The following is a 22,469-nucleotide window of genomic DNA, read 5'->3' on the forward strand; positions in this document are numbered from 1 at the left end:
CCCCTCAGTACTCCCAGAGCGTGGCGGTCTCCAGGTCGTCGGCGTTGGCCTTCAGCACGCCGGCGTGGTCCCCGCGGAGGTACTTCCCGTCGGCGGCGTGGCGGATGGCCAGCTTGTTGTAGTCGCAGAACTCGAAGAAGAAGTCGACGGGCGCTTCGCTGCTGCTCACCACCGACTGCTCGTTCCCGACCATCCAGTATTTCCCAGTCGAATCTGAAACCAGAAGGCCGTGAAAAAAAACCCAAACACTTCAAAACAAAGAGGATCTGCAGACGGGGGTGTCAGTGCAGACCTTGCAGGTTGTACGCGCCGTCTCTGAACTCTAGGGTGAAGAAGTCGTAGGAGGAGCGGTTGGAGTCCAGCGTTCCCGTCACCTTCCTGCAGCCGATGAAGCCGTGCTCGCCTCGCAGCACGATGATCGGGCGGTTGATCAGCTTCATGATGAACTCCTCAGACTCACCTGGAGTCCAAACAGGAGCAAAAATGAGTTTTATTTTAGGCTTTATTCCTGCAGCATGAAAAGCGGCTGCAAAACCCAAAATTCTGTCTTAATGTTGACTTTTCATAGAAAACGTGTCAGCTGAGTGACGCCTGTTCACAAAATACATACAGCACTGTGTAAATTTTATAGAAAACTTTGAAGAAATAGCTTGAATGTTGCTCTCTTCTCCAAATAGTAAATGTATAAATGCACCAAAGTGATGAACGGTCGACACTTGGAGGTAACAGCCTGGTTGGAAATCATTGATTTGCTGCAAATCAGATTTCCTGATTCGACGCGCCGACGTCGTCCGAATTCCATGACATTTCAAAATATTACAGAAAGCAGCAGCTGCCTGGCTTTGCATAAAGATAAGAGGAAAAATAAACTGTTTGCTCGGCTTCGGCTGAAGGCAACGAGCTAAAAAGGATCTCTTCAAGTGCGGTTCTGTGGAAAGGATAAGAACAGTTAATATCTTACCTGCTGTAGATTGCTCTATGCATAACATGAAACAGTAATTCTGATTGGACCGACAGGCTGGGACCGGGGTGGATCTGCATCTCAAACTTTTCTTTGTGTCAAATTAAACCATTTCTCCAAACCGGGGTCGATCAAAAAGCCATCTACAACAGGTAAGATGTTAATTGTTCATAACCTTTCTGCACAACTCCAGTTCAAAACAACATTCCTTGAAGCCACATGTGTCAGACTCTGTTCCTGCATGTTTTAGATGTTCTTGCTTTAAATGGATGACTTGTTGACATGCTCCTGGAGAACTTGATGATTTGGTGAGGAGGTGATTAAACCATTTGAATCAGGCGTGTTGGAGCAGAAAAACCTAAAACTTCCAGGACTGCGGTCCTCGAGGCCTGGAGTTTGTTTAATTCACCAAAAACAGGAAGTTAAAAATCAAAGTCTGACATTTCTTGGGGTTATTCTAAACATCTCATTTTGAAACTTGAGCTTTTTAAGAGTATTTGTAGCTCTTGGCTCTGAAGAACCAACAAATAATCAAATAAACGTCCTTAAAATGATCAGAAAGCAAGAATAGATGGAGCTTATTGTGCAATGCGTTTGGAAGAATCACACGAGTCGAGATTTGTGTTTTTTGGACGTTTGTCTCGCTGAGCACAGGAAATCTGATCTTTGAGTCCGTTTCAAAACAAACAAAAAACTCAAATCTGCAAACTCAGGAGTTTTCTTACCAAGTTTCCAAACTGACACGATTAACTTGAGCAAAACAAGCTTGGCAACAAAAAGCAAAAGCTTTCCCAGAGAGCTAAAAGTCCCAGACATCCAGCTGCTTAGGAGACAGAATCAGAAAGCCAGAAACAGCTGGAACACGCAGCCATGACTTCATGACTTCTTTGAGGAGCAAATCGCTCGTCTGCGCGCCCGACAGGCCTGCCTGTCTGTCTGCGCGGCGGGAGCAGCCCGTCTCACCCACCTGCAGAGTCCATGGTGGCTGCTAGCTGGCCGTTCTTCTTGGCGGCCACGTATTTCCCGTTAGCTGCCCGGAGAGTCAGCCTCTTCCCACGCCACTCGATGTCAAAGTAGCAGTTGGCCGACCTACAGACAGACGGACAGAGGTGAGAGTGTGTGTGTGTGTGTGTGTGTGTGTGTATATAAAACACACCTTCACGTGTGGCTCACAGGTTAAGTAACTGTAATTGGACGGGTAATCCCTGGGATTAACTCGAACTAAGTAGCTCCTTTCACTCAGCAGCTTTTTAAATGTTTCCTTTGAGGCTCAAAATTCACTTTTTGATGCATTTTAAAGGAGCTCTGAAGCCGAGACGAGCTGATTTTTTATCATTTCTACTTAGTCCATATATTTAACATAAAACATGAGTTCAGTCTGGTATCCTGACACAATCTGAACATCTTTTAAGCAGAATTTGTTTGAATCGTTCCTTCTTAGTCTGGTTTTTTTCTCACCACAAAGAAAGGTTCAGTTTAAAACATGAACAGTCTTTGTTTCCACTTGATTCATTAATTTAAAATATGGCTTTATTTTAGTTGAGGGTGCTGGTGCACAAGCGCCTTTTATTATTCACCTGTAATTCTTGCCACAACTTTGAAAAACCCATAAAAAATAAAAATACTGCCCACGTGACTCGATCAACAATCTGCCAGGAGTTTAGGTAAAGGTTCAGGATACAGAGTTACCTAGATTAGCAAAAACCTGAAATAAATGTTCCCATTAAACAAAACCAGGTGAGAAAACCCAGCCTTTATGGAGCTCTGCAGCTCACACAGACGTCAGCAGAATCTGCTCACAAAGTTGGACTTCACATGACCGATCTGTCATTTGATATCTCAAACAGCAGGTGTGTAAAAACTGTTTTATGGGTTTTGGAGATTTTAACGACAGAATGTCCAACAGTTGACGTGTCAGACGTCTAAACCGTCCCCAAATTTCACAAACAAACTTGTCATTTCCCCTTTTTTAAATACAGTTTAGACGTCAAAACATTGGACGTTTTGTCTTCTTTAGCTCACTCCTACTATAGGAGTGATTTTCTCTCAAATCTCCCCAGAGTGCAGAACACTCGCCCCCCAAGTTTCCATTGACTTCCACTGTTTCTGACCTCAAAGTCGTCTCTTCTCTTTAATCTCCTGCATAAACCTTCAGACATAAAACCAACTGTGTGACAACCAGACACTTCTGTCACTTCAGGAGTTTCTTCAATAGGGTTTAGGTTTTAATTGCTTCTGAGGCTTACTTTTTAGTCTGCTTGTCTTATAACGGCTGTCAGCGAATTATGGCCCATGCGCTTTCGAAATATCATCCCAGTTAGTTTTCCTTCAAGTCACATGTAGGCCGTGTTGGAGATCAGATTCCTGTGGTTCGCTCTGCGACGACAGATCAACAATGTGGTGAACGTCCTGCAGAGCTTCTCATCGTCACCCTCGAGTCTGTCGTCTTATCTTTGTTTTTTGACGAGTCTAAGACTTCAGTTCCAGCTCTGCAGCTTTCCCTCAGCTGCACCCGGATCATTTTAGACAAGGACTCCATTTTGTAGTTGGGGAGGACGAGGAGTCTGATCAGCAGGGTTCAGCTCCCACCTCACTCTTCACCTCCCACACACTAAACCTGCACCCCCCTCAGTCTGCACACACACACACACCTCACATCACAGCTCAGATTACCAGAATCCAGCCCAAACTGTGACCAACTGCTTCTGGGCAGACCGCCTGCAGCAGGTGTGGTTCTGTGAGGTTCTGTAAAGGTTCTGTGAGGTTCTTACTTGGTGGAGGCGGTGCACTGCAGGCCCCCGTTAGCAGTGAGGGTCCAGTATTTCCCAGCGGCGGTCCGGAACGCGCACTTCCTGTTTTCACGGCAGATCTCCACCTGGAACACCTCTTGGTCGCTTTCTTCGTCCTGATTGGCTGACAGGTCCATGCCTGGGAAGGGGAAGGGGCACAGATGGTGATTGGGGGGGGTTTAATCCTGAGTGTGACACACATGTAAGGGGGTGAGGCCGACCGGTGACACACACAACCTGTGGTCAGGATCAGACATCACACACAGCTTAGATCAGTGAAGGATTTCATACAGCTGCACACACACACACACCACATCTGTCACAGACCTCACCACACATCAAAGGCTCAGCCGTCATGGTGGACGAACAAAGAAGACAACGAGGGCTGAGACTGAAGTGAAAAACCACATCTGTCTGAGACAAACCCATCTGAAGCAGGTTTTTACAGACGGAACGATCCTGGAGGCTGAAACGAACTCATCAGGTCTGAAGTTTGAACAAATACTGTACAACAACACCGCACAGCTGCTTTACTTTTACTGAATCAGTCGTTAAACATTTAAAGACTAACTCAAATGAGTCCAACAGGAACCTTAAAACAGCCTGGATGATAGAGATGAGTCATTTTGAATAAGATGAGTCAGTACATCCTGTTGTTTCCGCCTTCTTTAATGCTAAATTATTTCATTTAAAAAACAGCCAGTCTGGCATCTGAGAGAAAAATAAACGTCTAAGCCTCAATAAGAAAAAGCAGCACCTTTCTCATTTACTGCATGGTAAAATGTCTGGGTTCATTTGTGACGTGGCAGAAACACCGATCAGCTCAAGCTTACGTTCGGCTGCTCCCTTCTGCAGGAGAGCGAACTGCGCACTAAATATTTGGCAAGCCTTTTACTCTAGATGCCCTCTCTGACGCAGCCTGGGCTCAAACCTGCAGCCGGACCACCGAGCCACCACAGCCCCGATGAGCTTCGTCTCACAGTTCAGACAGTTTGCTTTTTACTTCGTCCATCTTCTCTCCCCGCATCCTGATTGGTCATCCGATTCCAACGCCACCCATTTCACATAAACATCCAGCGTAACAAACATTGTGATCAGAGGAGTAACTTGAACCAGATCACCTACAGGTACCCTGGTTATGTTGAACCTGAGGGCAATCAGAGGTCACCTGGACCTTTAGAGCCAAACTAATGCTTTAATTAGAAATCAAACGCTTTGTTTTAGCAAACATTTTAAAACATGTTCCTTTAATTATTCTCAGACATTGAACAACAGTATCTTACCTGTTGCAGATGGCTCTTTGAATGACCTCAGTTTGTAAAAACAGTTCAGTTCGGACCAGACTGATGAGCTAATGGCTAGTCTGAGTGAGAACAAGACTGAAGTTGACTGCTGTCATCTGAAAACTCCAGTTTTTAAATGTAATAGTTTAAGTTTTAAATCTTTACACTCCATCAGTTATTTACACAGATAGTGGTTGCCAGTGCTAAGCTAGCTGTAGCACTAGAATATAATATTTCTGACAGAATAAGCATGTAATATTGAAATTGTAATGAAAGAGTTTATAAAATGATGTTTGCCTGAACCCCCCCCCCCCCCATCTACAACAGGTTCATAACCATCCCACAATAACCCACCTAAAATGAGCCGAACTGCCCCTTTAATCTTGCTGCGTCTAACAGGACTGACAGCAGGAGGTGTTCAGGTTATTAGTCTGCAACCTACAAGCATTATAGTGCGTTGAAAGTGAACAACTTCAGCGTTCGTGACGTTCAAACTCTTCCAACGCACAAGTTTCTGTCGGCGCCGTCGGCATGACGAGAGCGTCAGGTTACAGAGGCCCGTGTCCTCGCTTGTGTCTCCTCATTGTGTCCAAAGGACTACAGCTGGTCGCAGCAGGCATGAATTCAAAGAGAAAAGGTGCGTTCGTGTGTTCGTGAACAGACCCCATTAGGATCAACCTCAGTCGGAGCGATAAACAAACAGGAGTGGGTCAGTGGATGGACGCGTGACGACAGCACAGTGAGAGTCATTGTGCCGGGGTCATGGCGTGGCTGCGCCGGCAGCCCGAGGGCTCGGAGACACACGGGCTGTGTGCAGAGAGCTCTGTAAATGTGTGCAGAGACCAGAAAGAAGAGGCACAAATGCACAAATGGACTTGTGGTTTCTCCATCAATCTCTCTTTTCATTCACGCCCTTCCCTCCCCCCCCCCAGCGTTTCTTTTTCTGTACACTTGTATTTTAAAATGGGGGAGGCTGTTATTCCACACGCTCCTCTTTGTCCAGACTCAACCTCGACGTCGCAGCGCCGCCCCGAAGACACCCGGACTCCACGTCGTTCTTAAACGGAGCCACAAACTCCTTCATGTCAGCGGCGTTACTCTTCAGAAGCTGGAAATAGACGTTTGAAACTGGCCCACTTCCTCTTTCACTGATGAAACTAACTGAACCGGCTCACCACCGGGGTTTGGTTTTTAGAGTTCAAGTTCAAGGAGGGTTCAAATGCGCTTAACGCCAGAGTTTTAACCCAAAGATCTTATAGTTGGACTGATTTTGGTCAAACCTTGAAAACGACATTCTGAGAAATCTCATCTGTTAGCACTCTTGAGGACGAGTTGTGACGCTCTGCTACAACCACACCGGGTTTCAGCTCAATTTCTGTAAAACTGACTGAGTTGTAGCCATTTTTGTGTTTAATAAGGTCGGTCGGCTGTGGCGTAAGGCGACAAGCAGGCGCTAAAAACTCCAGAAAGAAGGGGCGAGCCCGTTTGGAAATCCAACCCCCGAGTTTCAGCGTACCGGACCAACCGACCCGAGTTCCTGCAGAAATGTGTGCGGAGACGCAGTCTGCGTGTAACACAAACACAGACCACTGGGGAGGAACATGTTAACGGACTGTAATGGAAACCACATGGAGCGGAGGGGCTTTTACGTTCATCGGACAAAAGACGAGGAGAGTTTTAAAGAATGAAAAGGATTTAAGGTGTTCTGCTATCTGCTCAGATAACCACAGTTACTGTGGCAGAGAGGAGAAAACTCAGACTTAACCCTAACTAATGCAAAAATCATCAACTAAACTAAGATGAACAGTACTAAAATACACTTAAAAAGGTTCAATATGACTTCTGAAAACTGGTTGGCATCATTTTAGAGTCAGAATCTAAAGAATTCGGAGCTAAAAACATCAAAATTCAGTCCTGTTCTGGACAGCCACAACACCAGATGTTCTTTTAATCCTCTACAACAAACTGAAGTTAACGTTTTTTGCCCAACTAATTGTTTTTTGTCGCCGTAAAAAAGGTTTGAGGCTTAGTTCATCCTGTCAACGATGTTAACTCTCCTCAGATTTCAGTCCTGCTGCTACAAAACCTTTCAGATAAAAGCAGAACTAAACAGGTTCTTTTACCCAGGAGAGGAAAAAGCTTGATGGTTTGGACGAGACGAGGGATTTACACCCACCGAGGTGCCCTCGTGGTCAGACAGAAGCTCAGATTAACACACACACAGCAGTTTCTCTTCTAAAAGGACGTCATGTTAGCCTTACCTACAATCTGGGCAAGCAGGACAGAAAAACTTATCCTTTTTGCCATTAAAGAGACAAAAACCTCATCTTTTTGTCCATATTAGCTTCTAAAGAGGCTTTTCAGAGATCTGATCCTGGTTTTAGTGGAAGCTGAACAGAACCAGGCTTACAGTTCACACATTTTTCTTGTCTTTATGATAAAATAAGCCGTTTTTGGTTTCCTACAACCACGATTGGCACCAATGTTCCGATGAGTCCAACATACAAACTGGTAACGTTGTTAGAGTCTCACAGAACATGAAGGGGAAAATCCACATGAAACCAGACCAGGAAACTCATTTTGTATGCTGCTGTGACAAAACACACACACGCACACCTGATCGCTGAGTGAATACAGGTCAACTTTTCAGTCGCTTTTTAGAAAGAAGCTTATATTCTAGCAACCAGGGCTCTATCCTTCAGCACACTGCTTGTCAAAACTGGTCAAAAGTTGCCATCAAGGCCAGAAAAACATTCTATTTTTTATTTTTTTAAGGACAGCCGGAGCATAAAAACCGACAGACTAAACAGTTTGGCACCGTGACCCGGAGCGAGGCCGAGGCTGCCTGCAAGCGTGTGTTTAAACAGATCAGTGTAAAGGTTTGTGTAGAGAAAAGAGGAAAAATTAAACAGATTTCAAAAGTCCCTCTTCAGTTAAGTAGAGGCTACACATGCAGGATGCTCCCCAAACCACAACACACACACACCTCCATCATTCTGTCCACTCCACCCACTGCATTCAGCCTGATGGAGGCAGGCGCTGAGTGCCGTCCTCAGTTCCTGTGAGACGGCACAAAAGAGTCTGCTGTGAGCGCACGCGATTCCATCAAGGGGCATGTGTGTGTGCGTGTGTGTAATATTGTTCAGCCTGACTGAGGAGGCGAGCAGCTGGAGAACAAACGGGCGGCCAGACCATCGGCTTTTATCCCGATCTGAACAGAAACGACAAGCTAACCGGCGCAGAGCCGACTGAAACCCCACTGATCTGCCTCCGACACACAAAGCTCAGACCTGTGACAGATCTACGGCGTCTAAATGTTCTCATAAACCGGTTTAAACCCCGCTGAGCTGCAGAGCCTTGATTCGGAGGCACAGCCCTCACACTAACCTATAATAAGGCCGTGAGGAGGAGGAGAAGGTTCAGAATGACTTGGCGTGCTGACATGAAAACATACAGGGAGCTCTTTAAACACATTAACGCATCAGCAAGCTCCCTCTGCACCACCGAGGAGGCCCAGAGAGATCACTCCTCTCTCTTTCTTTGGTTTGCAGCTGAATGTTTGGCTGTGCAGATGGGCAGAAGTCGTCGCCCTTCACCCTGCAGGGATCATCACGCTCTAGACGAGGTCGGAGATGGGCGCCTCGTGCCTCATTTCCTGTCAGCGGGGGGGTGGGTGTGAAGGCCACCGAAAGGGTGTCAGGGTTGACTCGTGGCCAGACGCAGTGTGATGCCTTCAGCACAAAAATACGCAGATTAAACCGGAGTCAAAATCCACACAGCTGTATGTTAAAGTCCTTGAGAGCTGATGCAACAAACGAGATTCAGCTGCAGAAACTGGAGCACATCTCAATCCAGCCCTTATCATTTACATACCAAAAAAACCTGATGAAAACCAGATTTTTAGTGATGACGCTCAAGTTACAAGGTCTAAACTACCTTTTTTACCACTTTTACTAATGCTATTCTTTTTATTTGAGGCATGAACAGTTGAAGTCTGAATTGAGAATTGATTCAATGCTGCATTTTGACCAAACATGGCTGCTTCAGTTCATCTAAAGAAGAAACAAGCGCTGGCATTCTTAATAGGGACACCTGCCACCGTGCATGCCAGAGTTTTAAAACAAAAGATCCCACATGATCCGTTAGCGCTCAAGGCATGTGACGGAGATGACCCTCAGCTGCTACAACACCAAATTTTAGCTCAACATCTGTGAAATCAGCAGAGTTATAGCCATTTTGGTCGATTAGCTGTGGCGGCCATCCTGTTGTAGATGGAATTCATGTTGTTTCTTTCTGAAAGTTTCCTAAAATCCACCCAGTAGAGATATTTTACTAAGCGACAAAACAAAGACAGGCAGTTATATTTATTGCTCACCGTTCAAAACAAAGAAAAAGGTCCTGAAAATGACTTCTAATGCATCTGCATGAACAGATATGCGAGCTCCATGTTATCCAGAGGAGAACAGCTCCTCTGTGTATTTTTGCAGATGATGTGATGTATATTATAAATGCAGCAAACTGGACTCATGTTTAAATTTAATTTGTACAATTAAGCATTTAAAGAAGCCCTTTTAACTACATGTTCTTCAACCCCACCTTTGGGCACCACTGGTTTAGCGAGTCCGTCGACATGGCTCAAAGTAAACGAGCTTGTTTCCAAAAAAAAAAAAAAAGGGAGCAATTTATGTAAAGTCGCTGCCCTATTCAAAGCAGGCCCTCATTTTAGATCATGGCTCCAGTCGTGTTTGGTAGAACTGCAACAAGGGCCTCATTTTCATTTCAAATCAATTTCACAGTTAACAGACTTGAGGTTTGTCACATGAGGCGGCTGGAAACACTCCCCGCCTCTATGCCGCAAGATCAGAAACCACAGGGAAATTCACCATTATCCATTTACAACAAATAACCGCTCAACATATGAAAACGCAGAGCTGAGAGGCTGGGACAAAGAGCAGGCGGAGGGGACATCAGGACCTGACGGGACATGATGGGATTTCATCCATTTAGCCTTTTTTTTGAGCTGCAGCTCTCCAGAAGAGAGTGGGCCTCTTTAAGAGGCTGACTGACTGATAACTGTGGCCCGGACCACACCAGGGCCATTAAACTGCCTCTCTGGGAATCTGTTGACCGCTGATGAGAAAAGTGGATGTTAGGAACCGGAAACAGGCCCCGGCATCAAGTCTGTTTAATGGCAGAAACACTGAAAGCCCCGACGATGACACTCCTGTCGGGTTTCGTACATTAGATTTGTCAGACCCTCTTAAAAGCAGTCCAGGTAACATTTAGGAGGCAAACGTTCAAACTAGACTAGGTGTCAGAAAGCTGCAGCATGGGCTGCAATAGGTTTGACATTTTCCTTGGGAATTAATGGGAATAAACCTGGAATTTTAAACACTGAAGGATGGCCTTCAACAGGGATTTTAAATTCAGTTGGGGAAAATCTGTTTCAGCATAACAAGAACCAGATTTCATTGCTGTACCACACTAAAACAAACTATCACCTGCAGGGACAGACGGAAATAGTAACGAAGTTTTGTTGTGAAATGTGAATTTACTCAAGTTTGTTTTTCTGTACACAACTTGAGATATTTCAATGATTTCACATTGGTCAAAGTCATTTGTTTATGACATTATCTAGACAAAACTAAATGTTTGTATTTTTGTTTGCACACAATACGGTTCGTTTAAATTACCAGTTCATTTCCATGTGTTTTGATCATTTCCTTGGAAAGTTCCCATTTTTGTTTCTGAAATGCCATCTTTCTCTACTTCCCATGGAACTAAAATTTTCCAACCTGAGGCTGTCCAAAGAGTCATCTACAGCAGGTAACTATCCTGAACTAGTTGTTTCGGTCTCTTTTTTTTAAATGAGTGTTTTAAGAGAAAAACCGAGCATCTCGACCCAACTAATAAAGAATGACTAATCTAGATTTTCTGTCTTTAAGTGTATAAAGCTTTTAAAAGAGAAGAAGTTACTAAATCAGCGGTGGTGATTGGATAAAAGCAGCTTTTGGATTGACCCACTTGAGTTTGCTCATGTCTAAAAACCTCCCTGCTAATGAAAGCCAGCAGGCTCGACGCAGCGTCTTGGCTCGGGTCCGTCAGCTGAGCCGGGGGACCGGGAAAGCTCAACATCTGGAGGCAGTTTAATTCCACTCCGTTTAATCCTCACAGCCGTACAGTCGTCAGGAGGATAAATACGGCCTTCCTGGGAAAACATTTCAGTAACGTGCAGATTTCGGTTCAGGTTAACTCTACGTGAGCAGCTTGATTGGCTTTGGGGAGCCGACCGCTGAAGTCAGATCCTCTGTGCCTTCAACCCTGAGCGCATCTGAACTGGAGGGTTGTTCAAATCGTACATTTTACAAACCCACCGGCTGACAAGAGCAAAGTGGGCAGTTAAAGGGTTGGGCAAAATGAGCTGTAAAGACAAACGAACATAATCTGACAGAAGCATCCGTCACATGAAGGTAAAAAGATCAACAAGGTTGGGGCCGAGCGACAAACTGCTTCAGCTGGAGAGGGACCGATCCGTAGTTTGGAACATTTTCACAGGTCAGAAAAGAGATGGTAGACTGCTCATTTAACAGCCTCAGTTTAGAGAAAATGTTTAAACCTGACCAGATTGGTGAGCTAACGGTTAGCGAGTGAAGCTAAAAGTCATTGGAGCGCTGCTGTCATTAAGCTTCATTCATTTCAGTGGTTTATACGAACACGGTTTAACCTTCACACTACTGTCAGCTTCACATGAAATGTCCATTCAGGAAGTTCCCCAAGTGCTACAGCTAGCTGCTGCTGTTTGCACTGGAAAAACAATAGAACTCACTATAAATATAAAACAGACAAGTCCATCCTCAAACCCTTTAGTCTAATTTCTTCTTAGCTTGACGTCTGAGTGTTGTTTTATCAGCCAGGTTAGCATGGCTACATGTTAGCACAGCTATATGTGAGCATACGTCTCTGAATCAATCACTTGAGTTTCCTCAGAGACGGTTGAAGCCCATCAGACACTGGTGGCGATGAGCTGACGTCTGCGAGCGTCCCAACACAAGAACATGTGAAAACCCAGAACCAGTCTCAATAATTACGCTGCATTTGCTCAAGTCTTCCTCGTTAAATCCAGCTCAGTTTTTCCCCTTCAGAAGCGCGGCGGCGCTCATTTCCCGTCTCTGAACGCGCACCAACTGCCGTTTCCCCAGCCACGATGCGTTTAAATAGGCTGGGAAAAGTTACGCTCCTGGTGAATTACAGACTAGCCAGTAAAATTTATGCTCTATAGTCACGATTTGGTCATATTTGATTTTATATGAGGGAAAACTCAGATATTCTGAATATATCCCCACAGCCCTTATTGGAGCCATTTTAAAAATGGCCACAATCCACTCTGGTCTTCACCCCACTCAGACTAGATGTCAGTTCATTAATCTGGTCCAAATTACACTTGGTTTCTCCAAACTGAGATCTAAGAGCCATCTACAGCAGGTAAGATATTAATTAGTAGTTCTATTTCCACAGAACGCCTCTATAAAAAGATCTGAACTGTCACTTTAATGTCTGATTAATCAGGTTTTTAAATTTGACACCAATAATCCTTTTTGCCTGGAAACAATGCTGAAATTAATCCAATAATCAAACTAGAACGGTCAACGAATCGGTGATTAATGAGGCATTTAAATAAGCCCCTGTTAAAAACATTCTAATCTGATTGGGTAATCCATCAGGAAGCTTTCATCCAACCGCTCTGAGAACGTAATCCACGCTGCCGCTCGAGTCTGTGGCCGCAGACTTAAAGTTAGGGGGACCAAACCTGGCGAGGGAGAGGCGGCGGACATCATGACTAACGTTTAGCTGAAATATGAGGGTGGGGTTCCACACATGGTACAAGTTCACAAAAAGTGGTCATTTTATTCCTAATGATCCTTTGAAGAGTTGCAAGTAGCTCACAGTTTACACAGGCCAGCCTCCATTTTGTGACTGAGGCAGCACGCCACTTTAGAAAGAGAGCCTAGCTGCTGGTGGAAAACAAACAAAAAGAGACAAAAATCCTTCTGACAAGTAAACAAAGCAGGACAGGAGAGAGAGAGCAAACATCCCCGGGGGTGGGACACTCTGCAGCAGGAAAACTAAATGATAGATGGATCAGGCCGTCTGAGAAAGAAGCAAAGCCACTAAACCGCACAGTATTCCCAGCGTGCTCGTCCAAAAACGCCATTTATAGTCGGGAGGCGTCGCTTTTCCATTCCAGTCCCTCGTCGCTCATAATCGCTCAAATCAAAATCTACCGACGGGTTCACCGATTTCTTTGGGTGCGAATTGAAACGTTCGGAGGCCCAAAAGGCGACAACTGTTCTGGGACGCCAACGGTTCTGACTGGAGCGGGGGAGGAGAAGCAAAGGCTGAACGCAGACATAATGGAACAGATGTCCAAAAAAAGAGGAGGTGAAAGCAAAATAGAAGGAAGGAAGAAGGTGGAGGGACAGGCTTGTATCTCTGCCCAGACGAACAGCTGAAACCCAGACACGGGAACTCAAATCTGATCTGGAAGAGGAAGCTAAACGCACATTCCCCCCATTACCTTCCATACGTTTCAGACTCTTATTCTGAAAAACGTCTGAGCCTTTGACCTTAAAACATCTGCTAATTTTCTGTGAACAGTAGTGCTTTCACTGTTGGAAATTTATTGTTAAAAAAAAAACAATGAAAAAATAAAAATCTTTGCAGCTTTTCTCATGAGGCCCTCAGCCCTAAAGTACCATGTAAGAAACTACTACTGGAAGTATGTTGAGGTTCATGGTCTGGTCGGCATAAAGTATTTGGTTTCCAGAAGGCCACATAGACTTAATGAGAGCTGCAAACTGAACTGGAAGAATATATTCTTAATTTAGGAAACATTTACAAGCTTTTTCTTCCACTTCCTGTTCAGACAAGCTAGCATGCTAACGTCAAAATGGTCTCCCCAACACCTTCTGAATGTCAGATGGACTTTGTCTTCACACCTCTGTCACCTTCGAACGAGACGAGTCTAGTTCTGCTTTCAGACACACTGATGTTCTGTCTCGTTCTGGAGCTGCAAACCAGACGTTGCAGCACATTTTAGCCCGAGGTTTTTAAAACACGTCGGTCCAAGGAGTTTCGTTTGAACCCCCTTCTCAGTCACCTCAGGTTTTGCCAATTAATATGCTAGTTTTCATAAAGTTCTACTTAAAATTTCTAAAAAAAAAAAAAAAAAACGTCGGGGACCTGATGGAGATAGTTTAAGGGCCACTTCTGGCTCTCGGGCCATGTATTGTCTGAAGGCCATGACATCAACTCAAGGCTTGATGTGGCCAAAGTGACCATCACGGTGGAGACTATATTCTGAATTAAAGGGAAATGCCTGGCTGGTGTGAGCATTTGTGTTTTTAAACTTTGAGGACAGGAGGAGGTGGGGTGGGGGTGATGGGAAACAAAAGGCTGATGTTTCTCCATCTTGTTTCCAAACTCGCCCAGAGATGGAACACAAACAGAATCCTTCAGTGCTGACACCTGAGGAGGAAGCTTTCTGCTCAGGAGGAGACAGCCACTTTGACGGGCCATTGTTCAAACATGAGCACAATGCATTCAGGGGGGGGGGGGGTGCAGTCTCACATTCCAACACTTCCTCTGCGCGCGCGCACACACTCACTCACACACACGCAGCTGAAGACCTGGCCCGCCACACCCACCTTGCCGGGTGGAGACGTTCCTCTCGTTGCCCGCGGTCAGCACCACCTGCGGGTGGCTCTGCTCCAGCACGAACAGCTCGTCCTTGCCCACCCGGCCGCTCTTGCCGGACTTCATGGTGCCGGAGGGCCCGGAGGGGGCCAGGTACCTGCCGCCGCAGTCCCTGAACGCCACCCTCCCGGAGCGGAACTCCAGCGTGTAGCCCGTGGCCCTGTCCGTGGTGGCGACCAGCGCGCCGTCGCTCCGCAGGAAGCGGTTGTCGGACGCCTGCAGGTGGTAGCGCTGCTCGCGGAACACCAGCGTGATGGTGGAGTCCACCCCCCACGGCACGTCGCGGTCGATGGCGATCTCGTCCGCCTTGTCGCTCAGGTGCGCGTAGCGCTTGCGCGTGACGCTGAAGAGGTTCACCTGCGGGTGCATGGCGATGTGCACGCTCCACTTCTCCGCCACGGACGCGGCCTGCGCGAAGCAGATGATGCGGTCCTCGGTGCCGCCCAGGTAGCGGCCGTGCGGCTCGGACTGCAGCGACCAGCGGCCGTCGTCGTGCGCCGTGATGACGAAGCGGCAGTCGGCGCCGGGGCTCTCGCTGTCCCCGGTCACGTTGCCGTCCTTGTCGGCGGCAATGTAGCGGCCCAGGTGGGACTTGAGGAGGAAGACGTTGGAGCTGGACTCGTCGCCGGTCTGCTCCAGGGTCCAGATCTGCTTCTTCTTCATGCTGCTGGCGGACGCGTTGATCTTGAAGCCGAACGTCTCGGCCGTCAGGTACTTGTTCCCGCAGTTGATGAGGCCGAACTGGATCTGCAGCATGTCGCTGGTTCCGTTGGCCGCGCCGTTTGTCGCCATGGTCGGGTTGTGCGCGCGAGCGAGCCTGGGTTCTGGCCGGTTCGGACTCAGGAGGTGGTGGGGGGGTTCTTCTTCTGCGGTGTCAGAGGAAAGCGGCTGGGATGCTCTGCTGCTGCCTCGCGTGCTTCTCTTTGTTCGGAGACTGGGAGAGAGAAGATGGGGGGAGTGTGAGCGCGCGCGCCGCTGGTCCTCGGTGCTCGGCTTGTCTCAGCAGCGCGAGCGCATCGCCACAGCTGCAGCCTATATAACAATCAGTGACGTAGAGGGCGCAGGCCACGCCCCCTCGAAGGATCCTAAATCTGGGAGCTGAAGGCTGACCCTCACCTCTGTAGGCACGAGGCAGTTTATCTCAAACAGCCTTAATAACTGCCAAAATCATGCTTAAACAGATACATGGGTTTCCTCTACGATAAAAAAAAATATATATAACCACTACCAAACATTTACAGCATGATTTGTAATAAATGAGCAAAATAAGCAGAGGCGGGTTTTGTTGCCAACAATTACGAGTTGTTTGTTTACATCCGAACATAGATGAGTTCACTTTGGTGAGCCTCTGAGCGTGACAGACATCGAGTCGGTAAAATAATCCCAGGATGTAGACAGAGTCAGAGGGAGAACGATGAAGTCAGAAGGAGAAAATGTAAAGATTTTCTTCTTCTTCTGAACAGAAACGACGACTAAAAGCTGCGAGGACGAGACGACAGGAGAGGAGTCATTTATGGGAGGAAATCGAGAGTTGGAGCTGAGATCAGATGAAATGAGCCGAGATATTCTGAACTCTAACAGGAGAGTTTCTGTAACTGATCCCCGAATTTAGTTGTAAACAAAGACGAGGAATATTTGCTGTTTTCTAACACAGTTTTATGAAAACCCCTGATGAGTTTGAGCTTCATTAAGCCCCAAACAGTCATTCAATGATGACATTTTGACAGCTTTTATGGTCGAGAAAAACATGAAATTGAGAAATCAAAGCCTGTTCTGCCATCGCTGCACAAACCACAAGTGGATCTGAGCTGTTTCTCTTGTCAAAGTAAGAACGTTAAGTCCATTTTTTCATGAATTTGATCATTTTAAAGCGTTGTGGCAACGAGGGAGAGCAACAGAAGGTCGAGCCGTAGAACAGGCAGCTCTGCAGCCGTGTTGTTATCTTGTTAACGTGTTATCCTGATGCCTGCAAAGTCCACCGCACCCGCAGTTTTGGTTAAAGCAGCGCTGCAACCTGAGAAAACGCTGTCCTGCTGCCTGCTGTTGTGATTAATAATAAGCTGTCCGACAGAATCCACGTCCCTGAGGAGGTTTGGCTGCGCGGGCCTCAAGCTGTCAGTCCAACACACGTCACCGAGCTGTTGGAGAAAAGAAGGAAATCCCTCCAAAATTTGAGAAAATCCAAGGAATTTTCAGCTGCAGTCTCGCTGAACTCTGACCCACAGAGCCCCGTTTGAAAAAACCAAACAAACATCGAATTGTAAACGACAGCTCTGGTGGGGGGTTTTTTTTGGGGGGGGGGTCCCCTAAACCTGCGGGGCCCAGGCTCACGCCCTGGTAAAAGGAAAGTCGGAAAGTCCACCCTTGGCGGAGGAAACAAGTCAAAGCTTTTCACTCTGAGCAACGAAATAAACGTTTTAAAGCCTCGAATTCCAACACGCACTAACCTTCTTCCATAAAAAGAGTCATTTGGGGCTTTTATTTTGTAGTAGTCCAAGCTGACAACGTTAAAGCTGCCGCCTGTGGCTCGCTGGGGTCACCGTGCCAACCACACTCCTGCGGCTGTCACTCCCTGACAGCGCTCCTTATATGACAGAGAGGCAGCAGAGACGCAGACTAAAAAGTAAGGCTCGGAGAAACAGCCGCTGTGCAAAAAGCCGAGCTGCAGGTGGCGGAAGGGCCTGGCCGTCACACGTTTCCATGCGTCTATACGGGGCCACGAGAAGGTCAAAAGACTCCATTTTTGAAATGAAATAAGCTCAGGTGCGATGGAGGTCAATGGGACAGAAATGCTCACTTTAAGTGTAAAAAAAAAGAGTTTGCAAACATTTTCGGAAGGTTTAGACAGCAATAAAGGTTTGCGTGTGCATAAAATTGTAAAACCTAACTGTGGATGGGGAAAAGCTGTAAAAGATATCAAAACTGTGAGTAAAGTCCATTTGTCTGCGAGCCCGTTAAACTCTGAATGAGGTTTATATTGTGATGTATCCCTGAGATAAAGAGCTCCAAAGAGGACTCTGTTTTTCTGTTTCATGGTAGAACTGCTACCTGAAAGTCACAGAGCTGCACAACCCAGTGTGTGGTTTTTTTTTCCAGGCCTGATCCATCGTTGCTCTTAATTAATCACCCCGCCTGACCACATTCCTACAGGACGGATGGTGAAAGCGTACAGGATCACTCCGACTTGGACTCTCCGATCAGATGGAGTCAGCGGTCAAATCATGAGGACGGCGTGTGTGTGTGTGTGTGTGTGTGTTTCCTCAGACAAAGCTCCATTCATCGGGGCTCATCGGAGGGCAGGACAGGGCCCTGGCTCGGCAAACAAAGAGCCCAAACAGAACCCGGCGGCGTCTTCCCTGCGGCCCGATACCTCGGGACCGAGGATTAGATCTCCGTGCCGGTTCACCTCCACAATCCGGTCCTAATCGAATCGCCCTCACTCGTTCTGATGCGCCCCCCTCCACCCCTGTCTGACTGTGTCCTGTGTTAGCGCGTGTTTCCAGACAACAGCAGGTTCAAATCGAGTTTGGATCGACTCCTGCCCGTGTTGAAGGGGAAACGGCACCAAGCCCAACGAGCCCTGGACACCTCCGCTCTTGTGTCTGTCTGTTAGCAAAATATCTCATGAACCACTGGACGGGTTTTAAGGAAACTTTCAGAAAGTAATCGCTGGACGTACATCTGCTACCGATTCACTTTTGGAGTCATTTTAGAAGTAGAGATGTAACCGTTTATGAAGTAGTGTTTGCAAGAAAGGTGATGAAATTTCTGCAACTGGAGCCGTTTCAGGCCAGTAAAGATCCACTTGTGTCTTAGCTCCTGCTGGTAATTAGCTGTCAGTCCAGTTTGAAGCAAACTATTTTTCTAAATAATAAGTTTTTTTCCCCTTAATAAAGGTATGTGCAACAGGTAAGATATTAACTGTTCAGCAGCCTCGGCACGTAACGGTGTGATCTATGCTCCGCATACGTACACGTGCACGTTCACGGAAACTGACTTTTTTTTTAACTAATTACAGCTAACCGAGTCAGAATAACGACCATCTGAACACACAGCAGGACTGATAAACGCCGTGCTGAGACCAGCTTTAAGTCCACTTCTGGCTTCAGCTTCTAATATTAAGAAGAAGAAGGAGAAGAACTTCATTTTGCTTCAAAAAGCAGCTTCACCTGCGTCGTCCTCTCACAGTGAAGTGTGTGTTGATGAGGTGGATGCTGTAGGCCGGGGGTGGGCAACCCTGGTCCTAACAGGCCACCATCCTGCAGGTTTTACTTGTTTCTCTGCTAAGACTCACCTGATTCAGAGGTTAAATCACCTCTTCGTGTTCTGCAGAAGCCTGTTAATCACCCATTGAGTCAAACCAGGTGTGCTGGAGCAGAGAAACAAGTGAAACATGATGGATGGTGGCCTGTGAGGACCAGGGTTGGACACCCCTGGTCTATAATATATGCCTGAGCTGATGGAAGGGCACTTTAGATGCATATCATCATCATCATCATTGTTTCTGCAGGCCGGGGTCAGAGGAGACAGACTGAATATAGGTCAGAGACTGAATCACCCCCACCACCACCACCTCCGTCCCTCTCAGGCACCACCAGCTCGTATTCACACCACGTTTCCCTCATTCTGCTCATTTCCTTCCATTCTTCCGGCTCTTCTGAAAGCTGCAGCCTGAAAACGTTTCCCCCCCCAAACAGGTCTGAGGCGTGTGTGTGTGTGTGTGTGTGTGTGTGTGTGTGTCCGTCCTCTCCTCCTGCCTGCATGCGCTCGGGCCCGCAAGTGTGTCAGTGTGTCAGCGCGAGCGCGCCCTCCATCAGCGGGCAGATTCGAGGCCGGTCTCCATGGCGACCGCCTTCAAAGCCGAGCTGGTGAACAAAAGCCTGCTGTGGGCGTCTCCTCTGGACTGGGGGTGGCAGGGGGGCTGTGTTCGGGTGAGGATCACTGCAAATCTCCTCGCAACATCTGCATAAACAGGGAATTTGTGTGTGTGTGAGACAGGGTTTCTGCTGCAACAATGGAGGCAGACGTCTGGAGGCAGAGATAGAAGGAGGCTGACCACAGACCAGCTCCTTGATTTTTTATTTATTTTCCATTTTCATCCCAACGCCTGCAGGTGAAGGCCTCCCGCCACATCAGGCTCTTTTCCTTGACCTTTGACCCAAGCTACTCTTTGAAGAGGTGACTCTGACTGTAAGCCGGTGATCTTCAGACCCTGCATGTCCAACTTAACGAAAACGCTGAGAAACAAAACACGAAGACAACTCAAATCGCCGCCCGCGCGACTTTTAGGCCAAACTTTCAAACGGAGATCCACTCAGAGTCCGTGTCGGGCCGAGGGATGACTCTCAGCTACCACCACGCCGGCCTTTTAGCTCAGCATCTGTGAAACCGACCAAGTTGTTTGTTTCAGGCTGGTTAGCTGTGGCAGCCATCTTGAACTGGGTTCTGAAAGATAACCGGGCCGTGGACGCGTGCAGCCGCTGATCACCTAATGACAGTTTTGCCAAAATACGTCGGGGCGGTTCATGAGATATTTTGCTAACAGACAATCAAACAGACGGGGGCGGTTACATGTTTGCTCGCTCCTTGTGGCGGCGGCGGGTGACAGCGTGGTTTCAGAGACCATCTCAGACTCTTGTGGAACGGTTTCTCGTTTTCTTCTTCACGTTCTTCTCAAAGTGGCACTTTGGGTCAGAGAGCTGCGTCTCTTGCAATCACTGTGGAATGTGTGTGTGTTTGCTGATGTGTGTGTGTGTGTGTGTGTGTGTGTGTGTGCACAGCTGCAGCCCTGCTCAGGGCCTCCTCCTCCTCCTCTCCACCAACAAAGAGCTGGAAGCTGGAGCCACTGGGGATCACCACACACTCCCTCCCTCCTCCTCTCCTTCACCTCCATTCTCCACACAGCGGCCAGGTCAGGAGGTCAGTGTGTGTGTGTGTGTGTGTGTGTGTGTGTGGGTCTTCTTCTTATCGTCATGGCAACAGAAAGGCAGTGGAGCCAGGATCAGCAGACATCACGGTTCCCGGTATTTTGTGTCCGGACGCTTCTCCTCCTCTTCTCCCCGGATCGATCAGGGGGTGGGGGGTGGGGACTTCAGCGCAGACTGCAGGGGAATTCGATCAGGATGCCGCTAAAAATACCTCTTCCTGCCTGTCGGCGGGAGCCGGTGACTTCACATCCTGTCCTCACAAATGAACAGTGAGGCTTCAGCTGCTCTCCTTCCTGTCTGACCCCCCCAGCCTTTCATCTCGGCGGGGGTAAACAGGTTAAAAATACACGTCCATTCTCCTGTACGTCCTAATCAGGAGCGACCTGTTCACATACAGAGTCCCTTTGGAGACTGCATTAAAGAAGTTTAGTCATTGCACAAAAAGGTGACAAAACACACACACACACACACACACACACACACACACACATAAGTAGAACATTTAGAACATTTTACCTTAATATTACAAACACCTCACTCTGCCTGCACTGTGATTCATACGATTAATGTTTAATATTACAGCAGTAATGGTACACACATGTGTGTATTCACTGTGTGTGTTGTTATGTGAAGTTCAGAGTCCTGCCGGAGGACACACACACACACACACACACACCAAGCACTAAGCCACATCATAACATCATCTTTCACAAGGTTCAACCAAAACCTGTTGTGACTCTTCCTAACATATATATATATATATATATATATATATATATATATATACTTTACTGAACCTGACTGTGAACTCATTGAGTTTCAACTGGATTAAAGAGAACTGAGAGGTGAATTAAAGTGACTTTTGTTGTCACTTTAATTCTAAGATGGTCTCTTAGAATTAAAGTGATTGACAATAGAAGTCACCTTAATTCACCTCAGTCAAGCTGAGCTGAGCTGCTTTATTCCTCTCGTTCTCCCAATTTAATGTAAGTTTTCGCAGCCTCACTCAGGTCCTGTGTGTGTTCTGCATGCTGCTCTTCAGCATTTATTTGTAAAACAAGCCTCCATGAATATATCTGTTGCCTTTCGTGCTTCTCAGCCCAGAGACTAATGTGAAAAGCATGACTTTTCTGTCCAACATGATTTGTTCCCTGAAGTTTCTTTGCAATGAACAGTAATAATAAAAATAAAATAAAAAACATCCTGAACTTGTGTCCGTCTCACCTTTCTGGTGTGAAAAACCACGTCCTGTTTACCGCCCTTCGTTCAGCAGAAAGTTATTTTCATTCTAGCAGAACAACAGCTTTCAGTTCTCTTCACGGCTTATAATAAGCCCATCTAAAATAGGAACGATAACCGAGCCTGCCATGAAAATAAGCTTTTCGCTGGAAACACAGATGAGTCATAAAGAAAGTTTTTCTTTTTTTAAATGTGCGGCTTTGACAGAATTACTTTAAATACACATAACCTCACTGGACTTGCAAAGAATTTCATCTCTATTTGATGCTCTTTGCTGCACTCAGTGACCAGCATCTCGCCTGCTGTGGTGAAACGGAGCTGTGCTGCGCCCCCCGCTGGATGAGCACTGCACCCATCACTGCATCAGTACATGTTCGCCCCAGACGGAGGGACAATTGTCTCCACTGGCAGGTGCTGCTGGTTATTGCCACCTCCTTCCTGCTGGGTCCCCTGGGCTCCCCCTCCACTTACACCCCCCCCCCCCCCCCCCCCCCCCCCCCCCACCACCACCCACACA

At 47.0% G+C, this 22,469-nt stretch overlaps 1 protein-coding gene across 1 annotated transcript; it reads right to left on the bottom strand.

Moving 5' to 3' along the window:
- Window positions 1-4: 4 nt before the first annotated feature.
- Window positions 5-15,786, bottom strand: fscn1a (fascin actin-bundling protein 1a). Its single transcript, XM_017416522.3, has 5 exons — window positions 14,738-15,786; window positions 3,733-3,889; window positions 1,929-2,050; window positions 293-460; window positions 5-213 (listed from the first exon to the last, which is right to left on the bottom strand). The coding sequence occupies exons 1-5, from the start codon at window positions 15,576-15,578 to the stop codon at window positions 5-7; spliced, it is 1,497 nt and encodes a 498-aa protein (XP_017272011.1). The 5' UTR covers window positions 15,579-15,786.
- Window positions 15,787-22,469: the final 6,683 nt, after the last annotated feature.

Source organism: Kryptolebias marmoratus, linkage group LG12 (assembly GCF_001649575.2).
Source record: "Kryptolebias marmoratus isolate JLee-2015 linkage group LG12, ASM164957v2, whole genome shotgun sequence".
Classification (NCBI taxonomy): Eukaryota; Metazoa; Chordata; class Actinopteri; order Cyprinodontiformes; family Rivulidae; genus Kryptolebias; species Kryptolebias marmoratus.

What these genes read in the sequence shown, in the direction of transcription:
- fscn1a (XM_017416522.3), bottom strand. Translation starts at nt 15,578, where the DNA reads ATGGCGACAAACGGCGCGGCCAACGGAACCAGCGACATGCTGCAGATC. An exon ending in CAGTGCACCGCCTCCACCAA is followed by an intron (nt 2,051 to 3,732) that starts GTAAGAACCTCA and finishes GTCTGTCTGTAG; the next exon opens with GTCGGCCAACTGCTACTTTG. An exon ending in AGCCACCATGGACTCTGCAG is followed by an intron (nt 461 to 1,928) that starts GTGGGTGAGACG and finishes TTTGGACTCCAG; the next exon opens with GTGAGTCTGAGGAGTTCATC.